A 19,669-nucleotide genomic window follows, 5' to 3' on the forward strand; every position below is an offset into this window, starting at 1 on the left:
GTTTCAAAATGATTTATGAAGCAACATCTGAATGACTTAGTGGAGTTGTTTTTATACAAAACAAATGGCTTTAATAAAGTCTGTTAGTTATTTAAATTGATTACTGTTATTAAATTGATTATCTGTTTCAGCCTTTCTCCTTTATAGTTAAGCTGATTCCTCATCAATTGAATCAGATGATTAATCACCTATTAATGGTGTTTATTTTTACAGAATTGTGTGAAATTAAACATGAAAAACCATTTATTGATGACAGTACTGTATCAAAGATTTGAGCATTAGCCCATACACAATGTCTGTTCAACACTCACATCTGTACAGTAAGGAAGTCAATTTTCTGTAAGATCTTGCTGCCAAATAAGGAGGCCTCTCAAAAGCATGAAAGCAGCATTGTGTCAGACACAGGTTCACAACCCTGGGTCCGGCTTGATTTATAACACCCGCTTCAATTCAGAACAGACTATTAATTAGCTAATTACTTAAATAAGGGCAGGGGTAGCTCAGTGGTTAAAGTGTTAACCCTCAACTACTCAGATGTTTAATCAGATAAAAATGTAAATTGCCCGGGGTAAAGGCGTCGGCCAAAACACTGTAAATGCGAATATAAATCAGGGGAGCTGGAAGCTGGGAAAACTCTAAAATCTGTAAGACAAAAGGTCCTCCAGGACAAGCATCAATGACCTCTGCTGTAAGACACAGCTTCCCAACCCTGATACTAGAGAAACTCATGCCCTGAACATTTCAATATTTTAACTGAGTTCAAATCAGGGAGTGTTGTTGATTATTTAAATAGTCGAATTAGAAACATCAGGAATAAAAAATAAATAAAAAAAATGTGGAACATGTGGTTTTATGACACCTGGGTTAGGAAACTGTGTCTTAAGACATTTTGTCTTATGCTAATGAGCAAGATCTGCATTTTGACAGTGAAATCATGCATCTCTTGTTTATAAAAGAAATACATTTCTTAAATAAAGAAAAAATATATAGTTGCAAGCCACGATGAGTGGGCCCAAGCACCCTGTGCCATCGTCATCTGGGGACAGTGGGCAGATGCATTTAAAGGGGATATCCCAATACCATATTACAATATTAGAAATAGGAGCATTTTATGTTTAGACCTCCAAAAAGCCCCAGATGCTGGAAAAAAAGCAGTACACTGTGATGTTACTGAATGTGATGTCAACCCATATGATATCCCACAGAAAGTTATTAACCACTGTTCAGCATAAGTTTCAGGCATCGTCACGGCTGACCCGGTTGAGATATCAAAAAACTCTCGGTAGTTTTGCATCCCCAATATCATTAGATCACATAGGCTTGGTAGCGAGCTTATACTGTAAATTCCCTAAGAAGAGTGTATCAAATTCCTTCAGGTGCTTTTTGCAAATGACACAAGATAACTTACTTCCTGTTGAGTTGAGCCCAGGACAAGCAATATGAAAGTTGTTCAGCTCAATGAGCTCTAAAAGTATACCAGGTTTTGCATGCATAAGTGCAAGTGTGTTTGAGCTATGCAGCCCAATCTCGTGTAAGAGACTCTCAGGCATTCTAATGGCAGCAGATTTCAATCCGTCTTCAATTTATGACTTTTTAAGCATAATAAGACCCTGAAAAAGCCTAAAATGTTGGGGATTTTTTTTGGGGGGGGAAACAATAGTGCCCTTCACACAATGATGACATAGAGCTGATGTCATAGTGCTTGGGCCCTTAAAAACAATAGGGCTCTTGACATACTATGACAACATAGGGCTGATGTTATAGTGCTTGAGCCCTAATAATAATAATAATAATAATAATAATAACCACCACCATCATCATCATCTTTAAATAATCACTGTCATATCAGGCAATGTTTTATGACCTGATCCCATTACATTGTTGCAGGACAGTATCTACCCATATACAGATAAACAATATCAGATTGATGTATGTATATAGCCCTTGGCATGGTTTTAAAATAATTATATTGTTTAAAAAAAAGTTCGGTGGTGGGTTCATCAGAAATGCTTGCGCCCAATTACAAATATTTTCTAACATTTAGGGGATCCCTACCCATCAGGTACTTTTATGAATGGCAATTTACCAAGATGTTGGATAACTCAAAAGGAAAAGGAAAAAAACTAAAGCAATAGACAAGGACTCATTAACTCAGTGGAGCAAATGACAAACTTAAAACAATATTAGAAGTAGAGTTTGATTGGGAGGTGCAGCTGTTCACTTTTGTTGAGGTGCATTTCCTCGGTCCACAAACAGTTATATTAATGGTTTCAAGTTTGTGTGTCACCATGACATTTTTTTTCCGTAAGACAAAAACGCACATCTCATAACCACGTCAAGAGTTTTCACTCTTATCTTACACTGTGAATAAAGTGTGAACTAAGAACAAATGCTGAAATAATTAGAGTCACACATGCATGTGACACTGAGGCCAGTGATGCTGTTTGAAAAGCTTCAGAGAATCGCGTGGACATGAGTCAGAGATAAGTGATAAGGGCAAAGGCTCAATGCCAAAGAGTACAAAACCCCATGTACAGCAGTGCATGCTCATAAATAAAGGTCCCATTGCTAGGGTGCAGGTTATCATCAAGGGAGGAGAGGTTCTGTTCCTTTAATATATGCATCTTTCAACTGGATGCGTGAATACACTGGACAATTAGATGCCATTTAACCCATAATGGATTATTATATGTCATCTTGTAGCTGGGAGTGTACACATGGTGTTGGGTTTTCCAGTCATGCGCCCTGAATTATTTAACGCTTTACATGCATTAAAATCAAACTTTAAAGGTTTTATTACAGTGTGTGTGTGTGTGTGTGTGTGTGTGTGAATGGTTGTGGACGTGATGGCGTTACCTTGAACACTTCCGAGAAGAAGCCTGAGCCGATCTTCTCGCAGACGAAGTCGTCGATGCGCGCGAGGCTGGACACGGCGCTGCGCAGCGCGCGGTATGAGGAGGGCCGGAGTCTCTGCGGCCCGTGCGCTCCTTCCGCTTCCGGCTCCGCGCGCTCCATCCCGCCGCTCATCCCTCACACACACTCTCTCTGGGACACACGCACACACTGCCAGTGTTTACATTTCTCAGCGCTCGCCCTGATCGCCCTGCGCAGAAACTCGGAGCCGCGCGCGAACACAGGTTACGGACATACAGAGCTGCAGGAGGGCATTAATCCCGGGTACAGAGCCTCTCTCTCCTTCTCTCCCTCTCTGTGTCTGTCTGCCGGCCTGGGGCTTGATCCGGCGGTGTTGGTCGGGTCGATTGATTTACACCCTGGCGCACGTCCTGCACACATCCACAAACGCGGTGCAAAGATTCGGACCAACCTTCAGACCTGGTGCACCACCGTGCATACACTTTATTTTCTCCTCGCTGCACTGATATCCTGCAGACAGCACACTGAAAAACACAGAAGAAGTTCACTGCAGATTTTTAGTCAGTTAATCAGCACGCGCGCGCGCGCACACACACACACACACACACACACACACAGAGATACTGCATGCCCTTCTTTAGACTCGGTGCACTCTCAATGCGTCATATTCACCGAGGTTTAACACGCAAGTCCTGGTGCTACTGACACTCTGGCAGCTCGGTGGAGTCTACGTGACAGCACACAGACCACACCGCACGCGCACTACAAAATGAATGATGCATGAGTGTTAGTAAGCAGGGCGCGAGCTGCTCCGGTGACTCCGAGCCCGACTACACACACACACACACCCTACACACGGCACCGGTGTGGCCTACAGTGTAAACACCGCAAGATATAAAGCCCGTGTTTTACCTTCCCGCAGTCTGCGCGTCTGTTGGCCGAGAAAAATCAAACACAGTCCGGCAGTTTCCCGCGAAGTAAGCGCTCCGGCGGCGTTCGCGTTCTCATACACACACATACACACCGCCCGCTCGCGCGCTGCGCCAATAACATCAGGAAATGAGTGTAAAGTGGCGCTGAGCCCTGATTGGCCGCGAGTGCAGCCGAGTGGGCGTGGCCAAGCGCGCAGCAGACCTTTACCTGCGTGAAAAGCGCGCTAAAAAGGCAGGAGGCGTGATCTAGCGTGCTGTCAAGTACTCTAGTGTCTACTTTATTTCGTACCTTGTACATTGTACTATTAACTGAATAAGATATCTAGCACAGTGCACTTTTGAAATCCCACAATGCAATGCAAAAGAAAAGTGTACAAACTAGTTAGGTTTTTTTTAAGTTAAGCCTTTATTTGTCACAGATACATTACAGCACAGTGAAATTCCTTCCTCGCATATCCCAGCGTAACTGGGGTCAGAGCGCAGGGTCAGCCATGATACAGCACCCCTGGAGCAGTTAGGGTTGAGGGCCCTGATCAAAGGCCCAACAGTGGCAACCTTGTGGAGCTGGGGATCGAACAACCAATCTTCCGATCAAAAACGCAGTGCCTTAGCCCTCTGAGCTACCCCTGCCCTAGTGGTACACACAAACAGTGAATATAGTACACTTATTATTATAATAAGAGAGAAGAGAGAGTGTTGAAGAAAAGCAATATAGGGTAAACTATATAAGCAAGGTGGCTTAGCATGGTCGCCATGCACCTCTGTGTCCCTAGGTTCGGTTCCCATGCTTGGTGTGTGTGGAGTTTGCATGTTCTCCCCGTGCATGGTGGGTTTCCTCGGGGTACTCCAGCTTCCTCCCACATTTTAAAGACATGCAGTAGTACCTGTAGTGTGTGAGTGTGTGTATCTCTTCCATTTATTGGCTATGCGCCTGCCTATGCTGTATACCCTGCCTTATGCCCCAATTCCCCCCACGATAAGCAGTATAGGCTATGATAATAAGTGAGTGGATGTTAAAAATATCTGGGTAAACTATATCAGTATGAAGCAATGATATATACATATACAACTTTCTGTTGATAAAAATAATAAATTCATCTTTAGTAAAGGCAACACAGTGGCGTAGTGGTTAGCACTGTCACCTTGCTCCTGCAGGGTCCAGGTTTGATTCCCAACTCTGGGTCTGTGTGTGTGGAGTTTGCATGTTCTCCCAGTGCATGGTAGGTTTCCTCTTTGTACTCCGGTTTTCTCCCACAGTCCAAATTGGCATTCTCAAATTGCCAGTAGTGTGTGAATGAACACACTGTGTATGTGTGAGTGCCCTTGCAATGGATTGGCACCATGCCTCGTGCCCTAAGTCTACTGGGATAGGCCCCAGGCCCGCTATGACAAGGTGGTCAAGGGTTTAATTCCTGTCTGTAGGTCTGTGTGCATGGAGTTTACATGTTCTGCCCATCAATGGGTTTCCTCCTACAGTCCAAAGACATGTAGATTAGGCTGATTGGCATTCCCCAATTGTCCATAGTGTGGTGATGGATTGGCACCCTGTCCAGTTTGTCATGTGCCCGAGGTCTCCTGGGATAATCTCCAGATTCCTAGTGAACCTGTACAGAATAAGTGGTATAGAAGATGGATGAATTAATATTTAGTAAGTCCCTTTCACTTCTTAAGGTTGTAGTGCATCCTGAGCATATGGTAGGAACATTAAACACGAAGCTGGAACACACCCTAGAGCAGATGTCAGTTCACACCACACACTTCCACATTCAGTTTAGAATAATCAATCAATCTTTTAGGATCCTTTTTGAGGGTCGGAGAAAACCAGATGACCTAAAGGAAACCCACACAAGGAAGGAGAAAGGGCTGAAGTTGAAAAAAAAAAGTTGAACCTAATATTTTAGGTAAACCAACAGTACACAATTCCTGCTAATTCCCCACTTTATAGATCTATCTATCTATCTATCTATCTATCTATCTATACTAACTGTATACTTTAACCATATACAGTTAGTACACAGTGAAATGAAAAACAACAATCCTCCGATACCAAGGCGCTACATGCAACATAAGTTTACAACATAAATTAACAGAAGACTTACTAGCTAACTAAGACGCCTAATTAGCTGGCTAGCGGAGACATAACAGATTGACATGACAATATAAATTAACAACATAATTAACAAAAAAAAAATAACTAGCCAACTTAGAGACCTAATTAGCTGGCTAGCTGGGAACTGTCTTTGTTTTTATACAAAAGAGACAACATAAAGTGGACGTGCAAATGTACAAACAAGAGTGAGAAAGTGACAACGCGACAAACATGACATTACAATACTCTGTGGTAATGAGGTAATGAGTTGAGGTAGTGGGAGGAAAAACAGTAAACACTAAACGTTCCGCAAGTAGCAGCAAGAATAAAATAGTTTGTGCAAATTAACAAGTAATGAATATTGTGCAAAATAGCATTTACAGGTTGGTGTGTACAATAGTTTGGTTGTGATCATTGTGTTTGCCCGTATGATAATGTGTGTTTGCACGTATGATAATGTGTGTGTGTGTATGTGTGTGTGTGTGTGTGATTTTTATCAGTCCAGTCCCTTTTTGTTGAAGAGACGGATGGCTTGTGGAAAAAACTTTTACACAGTCTCTGGATGTGAGCGCCCAAATACTTTTGTACCTTTTTCCCTTATGGCAGGAGGTTGAAGAGTGTGTGTGTGAGGGGTGTGTCTGATCAGTCACAATGCTGGAGCACTCTCCGGATACAGTGTGTGGTGTAAATGTCTTCGATAGAGGGGAGAGAGACCCCGATGATCTTCTCTGCTGTCCTCACTATCCGCTGTAGGGTCTCGCGGTCCGATATGGCACAATGACTCAAACCAGACAGTGATGCAGCAGCTCAGGATGCTCTTGATGGTCCCTTTGTAGAAGGTGGTCAGGTTTGGTGGTGGGAGCTGGGCCTTCCTCAGCCTTCCTCGGAAGAAAAGACGCTGTTGGGCTTTTTTGTGCAGAGAGCTGGTGTTAAGGAACCAGGTGAGGTTCTTCTTCAGGTGGACACCCAGGAATTTGGTGCTGTCTGTATGGCCAGTGTTTGGGTGGCATTATCATCCCCTTGGAACATTGGAGCAGCATGCAGATCGGCCGCGAGTTGACCGCAAACTCCATTCGCAGATAATAGTAGCATGCAGACGTCAGGATCTGCACACAGGCAGAGCCGCGAATCATTCTCCACACAGTAGTGACACTGACATCATAGTGTATGTGGTATAAGTATATGAGAGGTAAGGTTCATACACTGTTCACCACTCACACAAATACTGCTTCAGTCATTATATAAGGGTCCAAATGGACACTTAATCAGCTTGTGACAAAAAATTGTGCTGCATGCAAGCAAGTTTGAGAGAGGAGAGCATGTTGATGGATTAGTCAATAGTGTACTGCTATATATCACCTCATATCCACATTCCTTAGATTATAACACAACAATGCAATACTTTAGCCCTGGTATATTGCTCAAGGTCATCATTCAAAGTGCACATGGATAAGTAGTATCTCACTGTTCTGTGCCGTGACCACGATGTATTATTAATGTCTGCTTTGTCGGCCTGCTTATTCATGGCTCGGTAGCTTATAAAAGCAACGTGAGAAACGTAATGCTACAGTGACACCATTGTGTGGACTTAGCAATCAGGTATAAATTATTAAAGAATAGTGTTCACTTATTTACCAGCTGTAAAATAGTTTCTATTTTGGAGACATGTCAGAATGGAGATGGGCTCCAGAAGCAGATCTGATGTCCTTTAAAGTTGACGTTTCCACATCAGTGCAGCGTTTTGATCGAAAAGGTCAGAATGCTCAGAGAAAAGAAATAAACAAAAACTGTCCTAAAGTTAGACGAATCACTTCTGCAATATCAGGAGTTGCAAGAGAATATTGCGAAAGCGTTTTGCAAACCACATATTGTGAAGTGCTAAAACTGTTGACACACAGATAACATTTTGGCATTGTACGAAGCAATTTAGAGGCTTCACAAAGGGGAAGTGGGATGCCAAACCAGACCTAACTGCAAAATAAAGATGCCATGTGTTAAATTCAGTTTTGCTTTCTCTTGATATTTGCCCTCTTATTAAAACACGACAGATGCACATACTCAGAGCTCATTAAAATCCTCCTCTAGGCGTTGAGAACTGCAGGTTTTATTTTGGTTCATCGGATATGTTACTGCATGTCTGTTAGTTATTGTGGAGTGTTAAACCTGCATCTAACTAGTGAATAGTGGTTGATATCAAATAATTATAAAGTGTGAGTTTGTAAATGGAAGTGAAAAGTGTATGTATGAAGGTGTAAGTGTTTTCCTTTTTCCTAAAGCTCCCAGCTGTCTGAGACACTTGAGGATCCCAGTGGGATTGCGGGAGTGAAGATGAGCACCTGCAGACTGCTGGTCCCAGATGGAACAAAGTGTGGGTTCTGGGAAACATGCTTCCCCGAGGTTAATAATCCACTGTATGTTACTAGCTTAAATGTACAGCCATCTCTTGATTACATGTCATTTCATTTTTATTCAGATATGTACAATATGTTTTACACACACTTATTCCTCAATAACATACATATCACTTATATCACAAATATATGTTTATGTTATTTACTTATGCATTTTCAAACTCGGAGAGTGGTAAAAATGCTGGTTGCAGAAGCAGCCTAGCAACCATAATTCACTATGCAACTAGTTAAGGTTTAGCAGAACAAGACTTTGGAAGAAAAATAAGGATCTGACCTGACCCATCATTGCAAAACATTTATCTAAAGGATCGGGGTGGCTTAGTGGATAAGATCAGAAGGTCACTAGTTCAAACCCCAGCACCAAATATACAGTATTAGAGGGTAACTCGTGGCTCTCTTTGATGATGTCTGCGTGAAACCATTACCTGCAGCCTTTCACATGTACTGTCGCTGTAGATGCTCCGCAGTCTGATCAGGTATTTCAGTACTTTTTGCTTGATGTTTTCTTTTAAAGAAGTAGAAAAATAAGTTTTTTATGTGTCACTATCAGTTTAAAGCCCAGTGCTTCGCATCTCAGTGCAGTGGCAGCCATGATAGTGGCAGCGCCCCCTGGAGCAGGAGTAGGGTGAGGTGGCCCTGCTCAAGGGCCCAACAGTGGTTCATATTCTATGATATATGGATAGCGTACAATATAATATATCCTTATATAGAGAGCATACAATATAATATATATTATTTTATTTGTTCTGTCAAGATTAAAAACGCATCATACTAGGATAAAGGTGATCAGACGGAATATCATTCTGTATTTATTTGCAGTGACATTTCTTGCTCAGGACACACATGTAGTCACACCATTACCAACACCTTTTTTTGTAAATGGAAAAAAAGAAAAAAAAAAAGTAAAGAAGGTCAGACACCTTTTTGTAAATATCATTTTTAATTCATTGGCTTTAATGACAGAAGAAGGTTGCTGCCCCAGAAACACACTTTTTATACAAGTAGCAAGAGGTGAAGCCCTGCTGCCACCTGCTGTTTATTAGTAGCACTGCAGCTTTCCTTCAGTCAATGATTTCAGATTTACCTGGTACTAATAAAACTAAAACTACACGACTGAACAATGTTTAGCTGCTTTTATGGCTATATTTACTGCAGTGTATTATATATATATATATATATATATATATATATATATATATATATATATATATATATATATAGTTGTCTATTTGAGCAAGACACACCTGTAGACACTCACATAACGAGTATACAAGTAATGCTCAGTAATGCACACGAGACTGAAATGTCGTTAATCAATAATCAGTGGTTATATCCTGCTATCAGTCTAAGTTTATTGCACTGCTTATGGTGTCAGGCCATTGCGCAAGAAACGCGCGGTGCATGCTGGGATTTGAAAGAGGGCACACTGACTCCTCGGGACTCCCAGAGTGTATATCCCCGTGTGAGTTCAGGATGGGTTTAACAGCAGGAGAGTGGGTTTTGCAGTGGCTGTCGCGCGCAGTCTGGAGTTTTCTCTACGCGCTGTTTGTTCTGGTGTCGCCGCGACGCAGAGCCGAGAGAGTGTCTCCGCTCACCGACCCGCTGCTGCTCATCCCCGCCACACAGCTGGCAAAGAAAATCCGCCGCAGACAGGTGTGTGTGTGTACACTCCTCACATTAAACACAGCAGAGAAGAACAGAGTTCAATTCTACATTAACACCAGCACTACACCTGGAACGCGCGAGCCGACAGAGTTCTGGAGTCGCACGAGAGCTTCACGCGCGAGCCTCGAGTCGCACGAGAGCTTCACGCGCATGCGTCCTCATACGAAACCTGTTGGACCTTGGAGAAGTACTAATGATGCATTAAAAGCTAGTGCTGCCTAATAGCAGGACTGTGTAGAGCTGGTGTAGTGGTTAGCACTGTGGCCTCACACCTCCAGGCTCGAGGGTTCGACTCCCATCTCTGTGTGTTTGTGTGTAGTTTGCATGTTCTCCTACCAGGCTCAGTGTTGGGTTTCGCACCTGCCATGTGGAAAACCCGGGTTTAATTCCCACCCAATGCTCAAACCCCAGCCACTGGATGCAGTCCCGGTCAGAAGCCCGGATAAAATAGGAGTGTTGTGTCAGGAAGGGCACCTGATGTAAAACCTGTGCCAAAGTTGTGCAGCTGAAAGACAACAACATGGGTTTCTGCCCACAGTATGGAGACCGGCAGATTATGCTTACTGGCGTTCCAGTGAGTGAGTGAGTGTGTGTTTGTGTTTGCCCTGTGATGGCTTGGCACCCTGTCCAGAGTGTTACCCTGCTTTGAGCCCAAAGTCCCCTGCTACCCTGTACACTAATCATTTTCATTAGTTATTTAGTCTAATAAAGTAAAAAAAAAAAAGTAATAAAAATATGAATAGAAAAAAACTACTTTTAAATAAGTTTTTTTAAAAGTTTAAATGATTTAAAACCAGAGGCGATTCTAGGTTCAGAGCTTTGGGGGTGCTGAGCACCCAGAGAGCTGCCCAGCAAGGCAAGATACACTTTACTCGTCACAATGAGAATTTTTCCCTGCCTCTTTCAGTCCCCACATCCTTAAATGTCTCCAGTTGTCCCGAGTTCTATCTGACTGTCTCCTTTGTGCATTTAAACCCGTTTCTCCCTGTCCTTTTCGTCTGTTGTCTTTGTCTTCGTCATCAGTCATCATTTTACCATCTCTGTGCAAGTCTGCAAATTTCTTTATTAAATCCTAAGAGTTTCTCTGTGCCTGGGACTGGGTCCTTGTCAAAAAACATGACATGACTGTTTTGTACATTTTAACAATTTAATTCCAACATTTGTGTAAGAAAAGCAAAACACTTTTTTAGAAAAGTCTTTAACAAGACCATCAAATTTGATAAAGGTTTCTTTTTTTTTTTAAATGCTGCAAAAGACCACTACTGCCAAAGAAGAATGGATTGGAATAAAAAAAATACATATGCTAACCATAATTACTGGAGGAGAGTAATGAATGATGCTAATAGTGAGTAAAAAGTAAACGGAGTGCATTTTTTGGACAGGGGTTCAGTTTTAATGTGTATGTATAATATAATACAGATACATAAAAAATACCCTCAAAAATAGAACAGTCTGTGAAATACACAAATGTACAAAATATTAATAAAAAAAAAGTATAAAAATGGAGGCAACTTTGCCTATGGTACAATTTATGCAATGTATGAAAAGATCTTTACTGCAGATACTACTATGGCTCAGCAGATTTTTTTTTTTTATTTTAACCTATGTCGCCTCACCTTGTGGCTGGCAAATCTGTCTATCACTTTTTGGCAAATAATCATAAAAGGCAAATAATCAAACCATATGTACATTTAATAAAATATATGACTATTGAAACACTGATCCAACATTATTCTTGATTGACAGATCATGATCTACTTTTACCTGAATGTCCGTCATTTTTTAGGAAAAATTTCCTTATATCCATTATGAACCTGTGCAAAATACACACACACACACCAAAAGTTATAAAGTTAATGGGCATCCAAGTAGCTACCTTAGGTTTAATATTCGGAACATAAAAAAATAACCAGCTTCTTTCGTTCCACTTCAAAGTGGACTGGAAAAACGGTTGGAAATTTTTAGTTTTTAGATTGGGAGCAACAGGACGGTCAAAATGTTGCTGATTTTCCTTCAGAGTAGGGCGGATTGTAGGGTAGCAAACATCGTCAGAAAACGTGTTTTCAACACTGCAGTTTACCTGTGAGCGTGATGTTTTTCAGCTAATAAGAGACATGGTCTGACTCCTACTACCTAACTATATAAAGAAAGAGTTACTGAAGGTTAAATGCAGCTAACATGTCCTGTTTTAAGCCAAGTACTCACACCACTGCTCCGATGCGTCTCAGCCGCCTTTGCTCTGACAGGAGCGCTGGAGCCAATCAGAGTAGCGCAGAGTGAAGCTGGAACGAACCATTTTTGGGGGCTGGGGGGTGATCTATACTAGTTATTAAAATATTACATCTGAATGATTTTTAATATTTTAATAATGTCTCACATAAACAGCATGAACTGTCAAATAAGTTACAAATCTTTAGAAATCTTTGGGGGTGCTTTTATTCATTTTGGGGGTGCTGAAGCACCCCCAAAAATGGGCTAAAATCGCCCCTGTTTAAAACCAAATTGCAGTTGGGAACAAGTTTTAATTACCCCTTAAATAAAAAAATCCATCCTGAAAGACTTGCATTTTATTTTAACTTTGACTAATTGTGTTGGCAAAGACTGAGACTAGAGTGAAATACAATGTTTTAATCACAATTTTTGTATTGTAAACAGTATTGGGTGTAACGCGTTACGAAGTAACTGGATTTCATTTTAATTAATAAGTAAATAATGTAATAAGTAATTTAACATGTTGGGTCCGTCTTTTAAGTACTCAGTTATTCAAAAATTGAATCCGTTATTCAGACAATTTATGTAATCCGTAAGCCAGACAGCAATCATTCCGTTAGGGTCTGTGTGTGTGAAAGTCGTTCTACAAGCCCCGCTCCTGATAACCCGTCCCCCTCTCTTATTTCTGCCATTATACCCCTATCCTGTACCCAGGCATCTGTAGTACTTTGGTGAGACCTGTCGGACTTCTACAAAGCGCAACCGGTAATGAGGTTTCTGGCTTCTGATTGGCCCCCTGTTGATTAAGGGGGCTCCTAACAGCACTTATCAGGGCATTTTCATGTGGACAAAGATATTTTTAAAATGTAGGTCGTGTGGACGGAATTATTTTTAAAAACGAAGAAGAAAAATCTCAGTTTTTAAAAATACCCGGCTATGTGTGGACATGGCCTAAGAATGATTGACCTTTTTCTCGGTAGCGAAACCAGGCACTGATATTCACACACATTGCTATTCACATTGACCCTGCCAGTGTGGTTATTTTACAATAAAAACACGTTCCCATGTTTCCTGATCACAGGTGACGAGTGTAGAGGTGGTTCAGGCCTACATCGACAGGATCCAGCAAGTGAACCCACTCCTGAATGCTGTAGTTAAGGACAGGTGAGTCCTCACCTTTACAGCCTTAGTGTCTGTTTACACAAAAGCACAATATTCATACATAATGTGAGCTTCTCATGGCACACTATACACACCTCTAATGGGACTTTACTGTAAACTCCAAGCTCCCCTGTTGTGTCATATGTTTATTAAAGGCTTGACGTAGATAGCGCACGTTTACATTTGCATACTTAGTGCTTCATTTACATTCATTTAAATGAGGTTCACTGCCTCTGCTGAACATCACTGAGCTACCTTTCAATGGTTTGCTTTTTAAGTTTCGTTTTAATATATATGTAATTTTTTGTTCTCATGTAAAATTACAATTGTTAGTTGGTGCTGTGTTTATTTAATTATAAGAAATTTTAATTTTAATGAAGCAATTAATTAGAATCACCCTTACACCTATTAATTTATTCAGTTATCTTATCAGTCAATCACATGGCAATAGTTTGCATGAAATCATGCAGAACCAAACCAATAGCTTTGTGTAATTTTCACAACAATCATCAAAATATGGGAAAATGATCTCAGTGATTTTGACCATGTCATGATTGTTGGTGACAGATGGTCTGGTTTGAGTATTTTTATAGCTGTTTTTTAACTGTTGAGTATTTTGTGAATTAAAGACTGAACAATGTAGCCTTTTTTGGTGAATTTCACTTTTTTTTTTTGATAAAACTCATAGATATAAAGAAAATTCACCATAATGTTCATCATGCAGAACCCTCCTGTCCATCAAACATATTTTATTTGACTGTAACTCTTTTACTCCGTTGAGGAGTAAAAAAAAAGTTAAGTTTTAAAAAAGTTTTTAAACAAGTAAATCCAAATGTATTTTTAAAGTTCTTAGAAAAAAATACTTTTACAATATAAAAAATTGTATCTAATTTTAATATTTAATAACAACCCTGACTCTCGCCACGTATATAGCCATAGAAGCTTGCATGGCGTTAAAAAAAAGAAAGAAAGAAAGAAACTCAAAGATGTAAGGGGCAGAATTTGGTGTGGGAAATTATTTCTTGGCACGACTTGGGCCCAATCATCATTTAAATGTTTAAGTATTATAGCTGATCTACTATATTATAAAGTCATACACGTGATGTGTACGAGTTTATGGCCACAATTCACCTAATATTGTGCAAAAATTGTCTCAAACTGGTTTCATGAACATGAAAATGAGTGCAATGTTCTTCAGTGGTGTACCCAGTCACCAGATCTAGACAGATCCAGTCAAACACTTTTGGGAAGTGGTAGAAAGTGCACCTGGAAAAAACAGGAATTGCTTAATATAGTCATGCCAACATGGACCAGAATCTCAAAGGCATGTTTCCAACATCTTGTGGAATTAATGCCACAAAGAATTAAGACTGTTTTCAGAGCAAAAGTAGACCCTTTGCAGTGTTGGTATAATCTTCTTAATAAATGGTTAGCTGTGTATATGTGGAATGGATTTGTGTGGAACTCTGTGGACGTTTCACACAAATGTTCACATACATTTTATACAAATAAGAGGAAAATCATGTCTGTCTTCATGATTGTTTTAGAGGTATTTTCTAGATAAAACTTTTTTTTTAGTTAAACTTTAGTTAGGGAAAAAACCTCATTTAGTTTTGAGTAAAGTTTTGTAAGTAAGTTTCACCCATCACCTACTTTAATGTCTCTCAGGTTTTCGGCAGCTTTGGCAGAAGCAGCTAATGTGGACAGACTGATAGAGGAGGAGACCGGCGGAGAGGAGGCTCTGGCAGATCGACTTCCTCTACTGGGAGTCCCTTTATCTGTCAAAGAGTCTTTTTTCTTACAGGGTAAAACAATCATCAATGTACTGTAGATAATAATCAAGCTATAAAACTGTTTCCCTTTCATGGATAATCATTAATGATCTGTTTATGGCTAGAATTATGACAGTTTAATGTGGATTTGTGTCTTTTGTCATCAGATTTATTTGTTCTGAGTTCAGTAAGAGGGTAGCTGACCAATCTTCTTCCTCCTCATTCATGTCTTTCAGGTATGCCATGCTCCACAGGACTAATATCTCGGGCTGACTTTGTTGCCAGTACTGACGCCCCTGCTGTGGCTCTGCTTAAGAGAGCTGGAGCCATTCCTCTAGGAGTGACCAACACCAGCGAGCTGTGCATGTGGCTGGAGTCTAACAATCACCTGTACGGCATCACCAACAACCCGTACGACACGACCAGGACATGTGGCGGAAGTTCAGGTGGGTCAGAAGCGCTAAAGGCATGGGTGTGTAAGAATGAAGTAATAGACAAGTTCGTACTTTGAACTGCTGTCATTGTAAAACAATAAATTATTATGATTTTATGAATGTATTCACCCCCTGGTCAAAATGCACAGGGGTTGAAAGTCAGAAGCGTAGATCATATTTGGAATAAAAACCAAGAATACATCGATAATTATTTACTATAATAAATTTCTATGATGTTTTAATGTCTGTATGACAGAGCAGTGTGTGTGTGTTGCTCATTTACTCTTTTTCCTGTACTGTAGGTGGAGAGGGCAGTATTCTGGGCAGCGGGGGCTCGGTGATTGGTATTGGTTCAGATATTGGAGGCAGCATTCGCATGCCCTGTTTCTTTAATGGTATATTTGGACACAAAGGGACTCCAGGTGTGTGTACATGCATATTCCAGACAGAAGTTCAGTGACGGAAGACTGTGTGCATGTATTTGTTTATTGCATATTTTTTTGTTGCTGGCTAAGGTTTGTCTGAGTAAATTTGGTATGGATGTGTATGGAGTATGGAGTGTGAGGAGTCTGGGGATACATATGATACATGTACACCTCGGTTTATAACAGTGCTCAGCTAACTGCATCTCCCTTCTGTACATAATCGGCAGCTACCTCTAACACATTTGACACATTTTTCTTTTTTGTACAACTTAAGAACTTAACCATATAATAGTTAGCCTTGAAGAAGCCTGTGTGTGTGTGTTTTGTAGGAATTGTCAGTAATGACGGTCAGCTCCCTCCTAGCTCAGGGCTTCATGAGGAGTTTCTGAGTACAGGTCCAATGTGTCGCTATGCAGAGGACTTGCTGCCGATGCTGAAGATCATGTCTGGAGCAAATGCAGACAAGTAAAAACAAATGCACAGAGTTTGTGTCTAAAGATAAGTTTAATTTTGGGATGTTTATGCACAAGCACTTGGGCTGCATTGTTTGCTCAGTAGTAGGTTTCTCACTTGCCATGTGGAGGTGGGTTCAATTCCCACTCAATTCCCAGTGCTGGTACCAAGCCGGGGTAATAATGGAAGGATAGTGTCATTGTGTGCAGATCGGATAGTCCACTGTGGCGACCCTTTCAATGGGAGCAACTGCAGCATGGACAAGCACTTGGGGTGTCTCAGAGCACAACGTTTGTGTTGGTGGGGGGGAATTGAACCCACATTCTTAAAGCCCAGAGTGTCTGCTTTCATGTGAGCCAAGAACCAGTACCAGAGTGTAATGTGGTAAATTAATTTAGTGGCTGCTGGTAAAAAGGGCCACCAACTACTATTTAAAAAAATCTAGACAGAGGTCAAAGGACAACTTGATTTCATTAGTTTTTTTCCCTTGTATGATAAAATCATGCCCACATGTATCTTGACAGACTCTCACTGTCCTCGGAGGTGGACCTGAAGAAGCTGCGTTTCTTCACAGTAGTAGATGATGACAAACCTCTGTGGACGTCCCCTGTGGACAAACAGCTAGTTGAAGCACAGAGAAAGGTGGGAGGCTGGGCAGTTTCTAATAATTCTCTAAATTACAGTGAATGAACAAATGTCAAAGCCTCAGTATCTCTTGTTGTTACTGGCGTTTGCAGGTCATTCAGCGACTAGAGGCAGATTTGGGAGTCAAAGTTAAGGAAATTAGCTTTCCACAGCTGAAATACGCATCCCAGATCTGGCTATCCTGCATGGCTTTGCCGGATAAGGATGGCAAGGTCTGTCTCTGAATGCTCTAATAGTAAATAAAGGTTAATATTATTTTAAACATACTTATACACCTAGTGCATTATAGATTATGTCAACTTTTACTGAGGGAATGTGATTAAGGGGCAGTTTTTCCAACTTAACTTGTGTGTCTGTGTTTGATCCAGCCTCCGCATTCTTTTGCGAAACTGATGGCAGATGGAGGCTCACCTGTTTGGCCAGTGTGGGAACTGATAAAGCGGATTTTTGGAAAATCTAACCATACACTACCTTCCATCGGTAACGCATCAAATTAAACCACAAACCTGTCCATTACAACACAACTCTTACACATGAGGACATATACATTATATAGAAAAGATCTGAATAACTGGCTCTGTAATAATCCACTCCTTCATATGGTTTATTCAGGTCTGGCGCTAATGGAAGGCAAACCATCACCATTCTACCTCAAACAGAAGGAGGCACTGCAGCATGACATGGACAAGGTGTTGGGGACAGATGGTGTGCTGCTGTACCCCCCTCATCCTCTCCTGGCCCCTAAACACCATCATCCAATATTCACAATGTATAACTTCATTTACACAGGTGATACCACGTGAGGCATACATTGGACAAGGAATCATATCCATCTTTCACCATATTCATGATTAAAACATTGTCCCTTGTCTGGTTGCAGGGATCTTCAATGTGTTGGGCCTACCTGTTACCCAGTGTCCTTTGGGGCTGAGTGAGGAGGGTTTGCCCCTCGGTGTGCAGGTAGTGGGAGGAAAGCTGCAGGATCATCTAACACTTGCTGTGGCTCTGTATCTGGAGAAAACTTTTGGAGGCTGGAGAAACCCAAAAACCACCTGAGAAACTGGACCATGTGGAGCTAGTGGATTTATACTTCTTTATTAGAAATAATAAAAATGTATTACAAGTTTAATTTTCCTTTTTATTTATTCAATCAGTTTAAAAACGAGACTAATTGAAAAGTTTCTGATAGACTCTTAAATGTTTCATTTCAGTATCTTATGCTTCAAAAGGAAATTATTGTAATAAACATAAAACAAACAAAAATCACAAGATTCTTAAACTCTCATTAATAACATTATATAAAAGCTTATCAATTTTACACCAGCTTCATATCAGTTTGCCTTTAGCTGAAAGAAAACACACCACCTGTCACAAATAAGAATGATAGCTTTTGCTGCAGTCTCTGCTGCTTTTTTATTTTAAAGTGTGGCCCCATGTAAATGGTGTTTATTGGTACATTGTATATCGACCAAGTTGTAAAATAAAAAGCGAACTATCAGAAAAAAACAAAGTGCAGTAATACTCACTGATTCAGGAGGAAGAACACTCTGTAGCAAAGTGCTAACATTGCAGGTCATTTTGTGAAGTTGCTGAGGGTATGCTAAGGAATGTGTGCCCATGTGCATAATAATGTTTACATGCATGTTAGATGGGAGTTGTACACTACTGTGCAAAAATGTGAGCCACTCCTCATTTGTCCATATTTTACTTCCAATGAGAAAACTTGCTTATATCATTATGTATTTTTTTAGGAACAATTCTCCACTCTACCTAACAGACTTTTTTGGCTCTCATTTTCAGTTCCTAACCAGAATTTTTTTTTTTTTTTTTGTTAAGCCTCACAGTGACCTATGAATCATTTAAGCATATAAAAGCATCAAAATTAAGGCATGAACCAGTGAGAAACAGGTGCAGATTATCAGGCTGGTTATTAGTATGCTGGTGATGTTGAATGCTGAGTGGTTGGAACAGATGATTGGGGAAATGAGGTTGCTGCTGAGGTTGCTGCATAAACAATTGATTTTTATTTAGTTTCTTTGCAGTCACAGCAAAAAACAAAACTTTAAAAAATGGTTTACATTAATCCACATCAATAACTTTCCATCCATCCATTTAGGAACTCCTGTAGGTCCAGCTAGGGAGCCAAATTTACCATTGTGTTTATTCCCATTTTCACAACTATGGTAGGAGCTCTGGCCAACAGTCACACACACATTGACACACTACAGGCAATTTGGGAATGACAGTAAGCCTAATCTGCATGTCTTTGGACAGTGGGAGGAAACCAGAGTACCCAGAGGAAACCCCCAAGCACGGGGAGAAACAAACTCCATGCACACAGACCCTGAGGGAAATTAAATTTCCTTATGGGGATGAATAAAGTATCTATCTAGCTATCTAGCTATCTGGAGACTGGCTCAGGACTTTTTCTGTAGATCAGAACTCAATGTGTTATTCAAAAGAGTTCAATCCATGTAATAAAAAGGTAATTTCCCTAAGAATTCTTTTTAACAACATCCAAACCAATCAGAAAATGCAACTGGATTAAAAAAAAAACTGATTAGTCTACCCTACGTATATAGGGCTTTGTGGTTGGC

The 19,669-nt window shown here is 40.6% G+C and overlaps 2 protein-coding genes across 2 annotated transcripts in view; one reads left to right on the forward strand and one right to left on the reverse strand.

The window, feature by feature from the left end:
* Positions 1–3,394, reverse strand: part of tesk1b (testis associated actin remodelling kinase 1b) — a 33,379-nt gene extending 29,985 nt beyond the window's left edge. The window contains exon 1 of the mRNA XM_053502353.1: positions 2,857–3,394. Coding sequence (XP_053358328.1) covers positions 2,857–3,027 — 171 coding nt within the window. The 5' untranslated portion in view covers positions 3,028–3,394. The remainder of the gene's footprint in view (positions 1–2,856) is intronic.
* Positions 3,395–9,752: 6,358 nt separating this feature from the next.
* Positions 9,753–18,201, forward strand: faah2b (fatty acid amide hydrolase 2b). The gene is made up of 11 exons (XM_053512225.1): positions 9,753–9,959; positions 13,264–13,346; positions 15,012–15,148; positions 15,352–15,561; positions 15,852–15,971; positions 16,304–16,439; positions 16,952–17,069; positions 17,165–17,284; positions 17,441–17,552; positions 17,685–17,861; positions 17,953–18,201. The coding sequence occupies exons 1-11, from the start codon at positions 9,780–9,782 to the stop codon at positions 18,126–18,128; spliced, it is 1,569 nt and encodes a 522-aa protein (XP_053368200.1). The 5' UTR covers positions 9,753–9,779; the 3' UTR covers positions 18,129–18,201.
* The last annotated feature ends 1,468 nt before the right edge of the window (positions 18,202–19,669 follow it).

This window comes from Clarias gariepinus, chromosome 1 (genome assembly GCF_024256425.1).
Source record: "Clarias gariepinus isolate MV-2021 ecotype Netherlands chromosome 1, CGAR_prim_01v2, whole genome shotgun sequence".
NCBI classification, from domain to species: Eukaryota; Metazoa; Chordata; class Actinopteri; order Siluriformes; family Clariidae; genus Clarias; species Clarias gariepinus.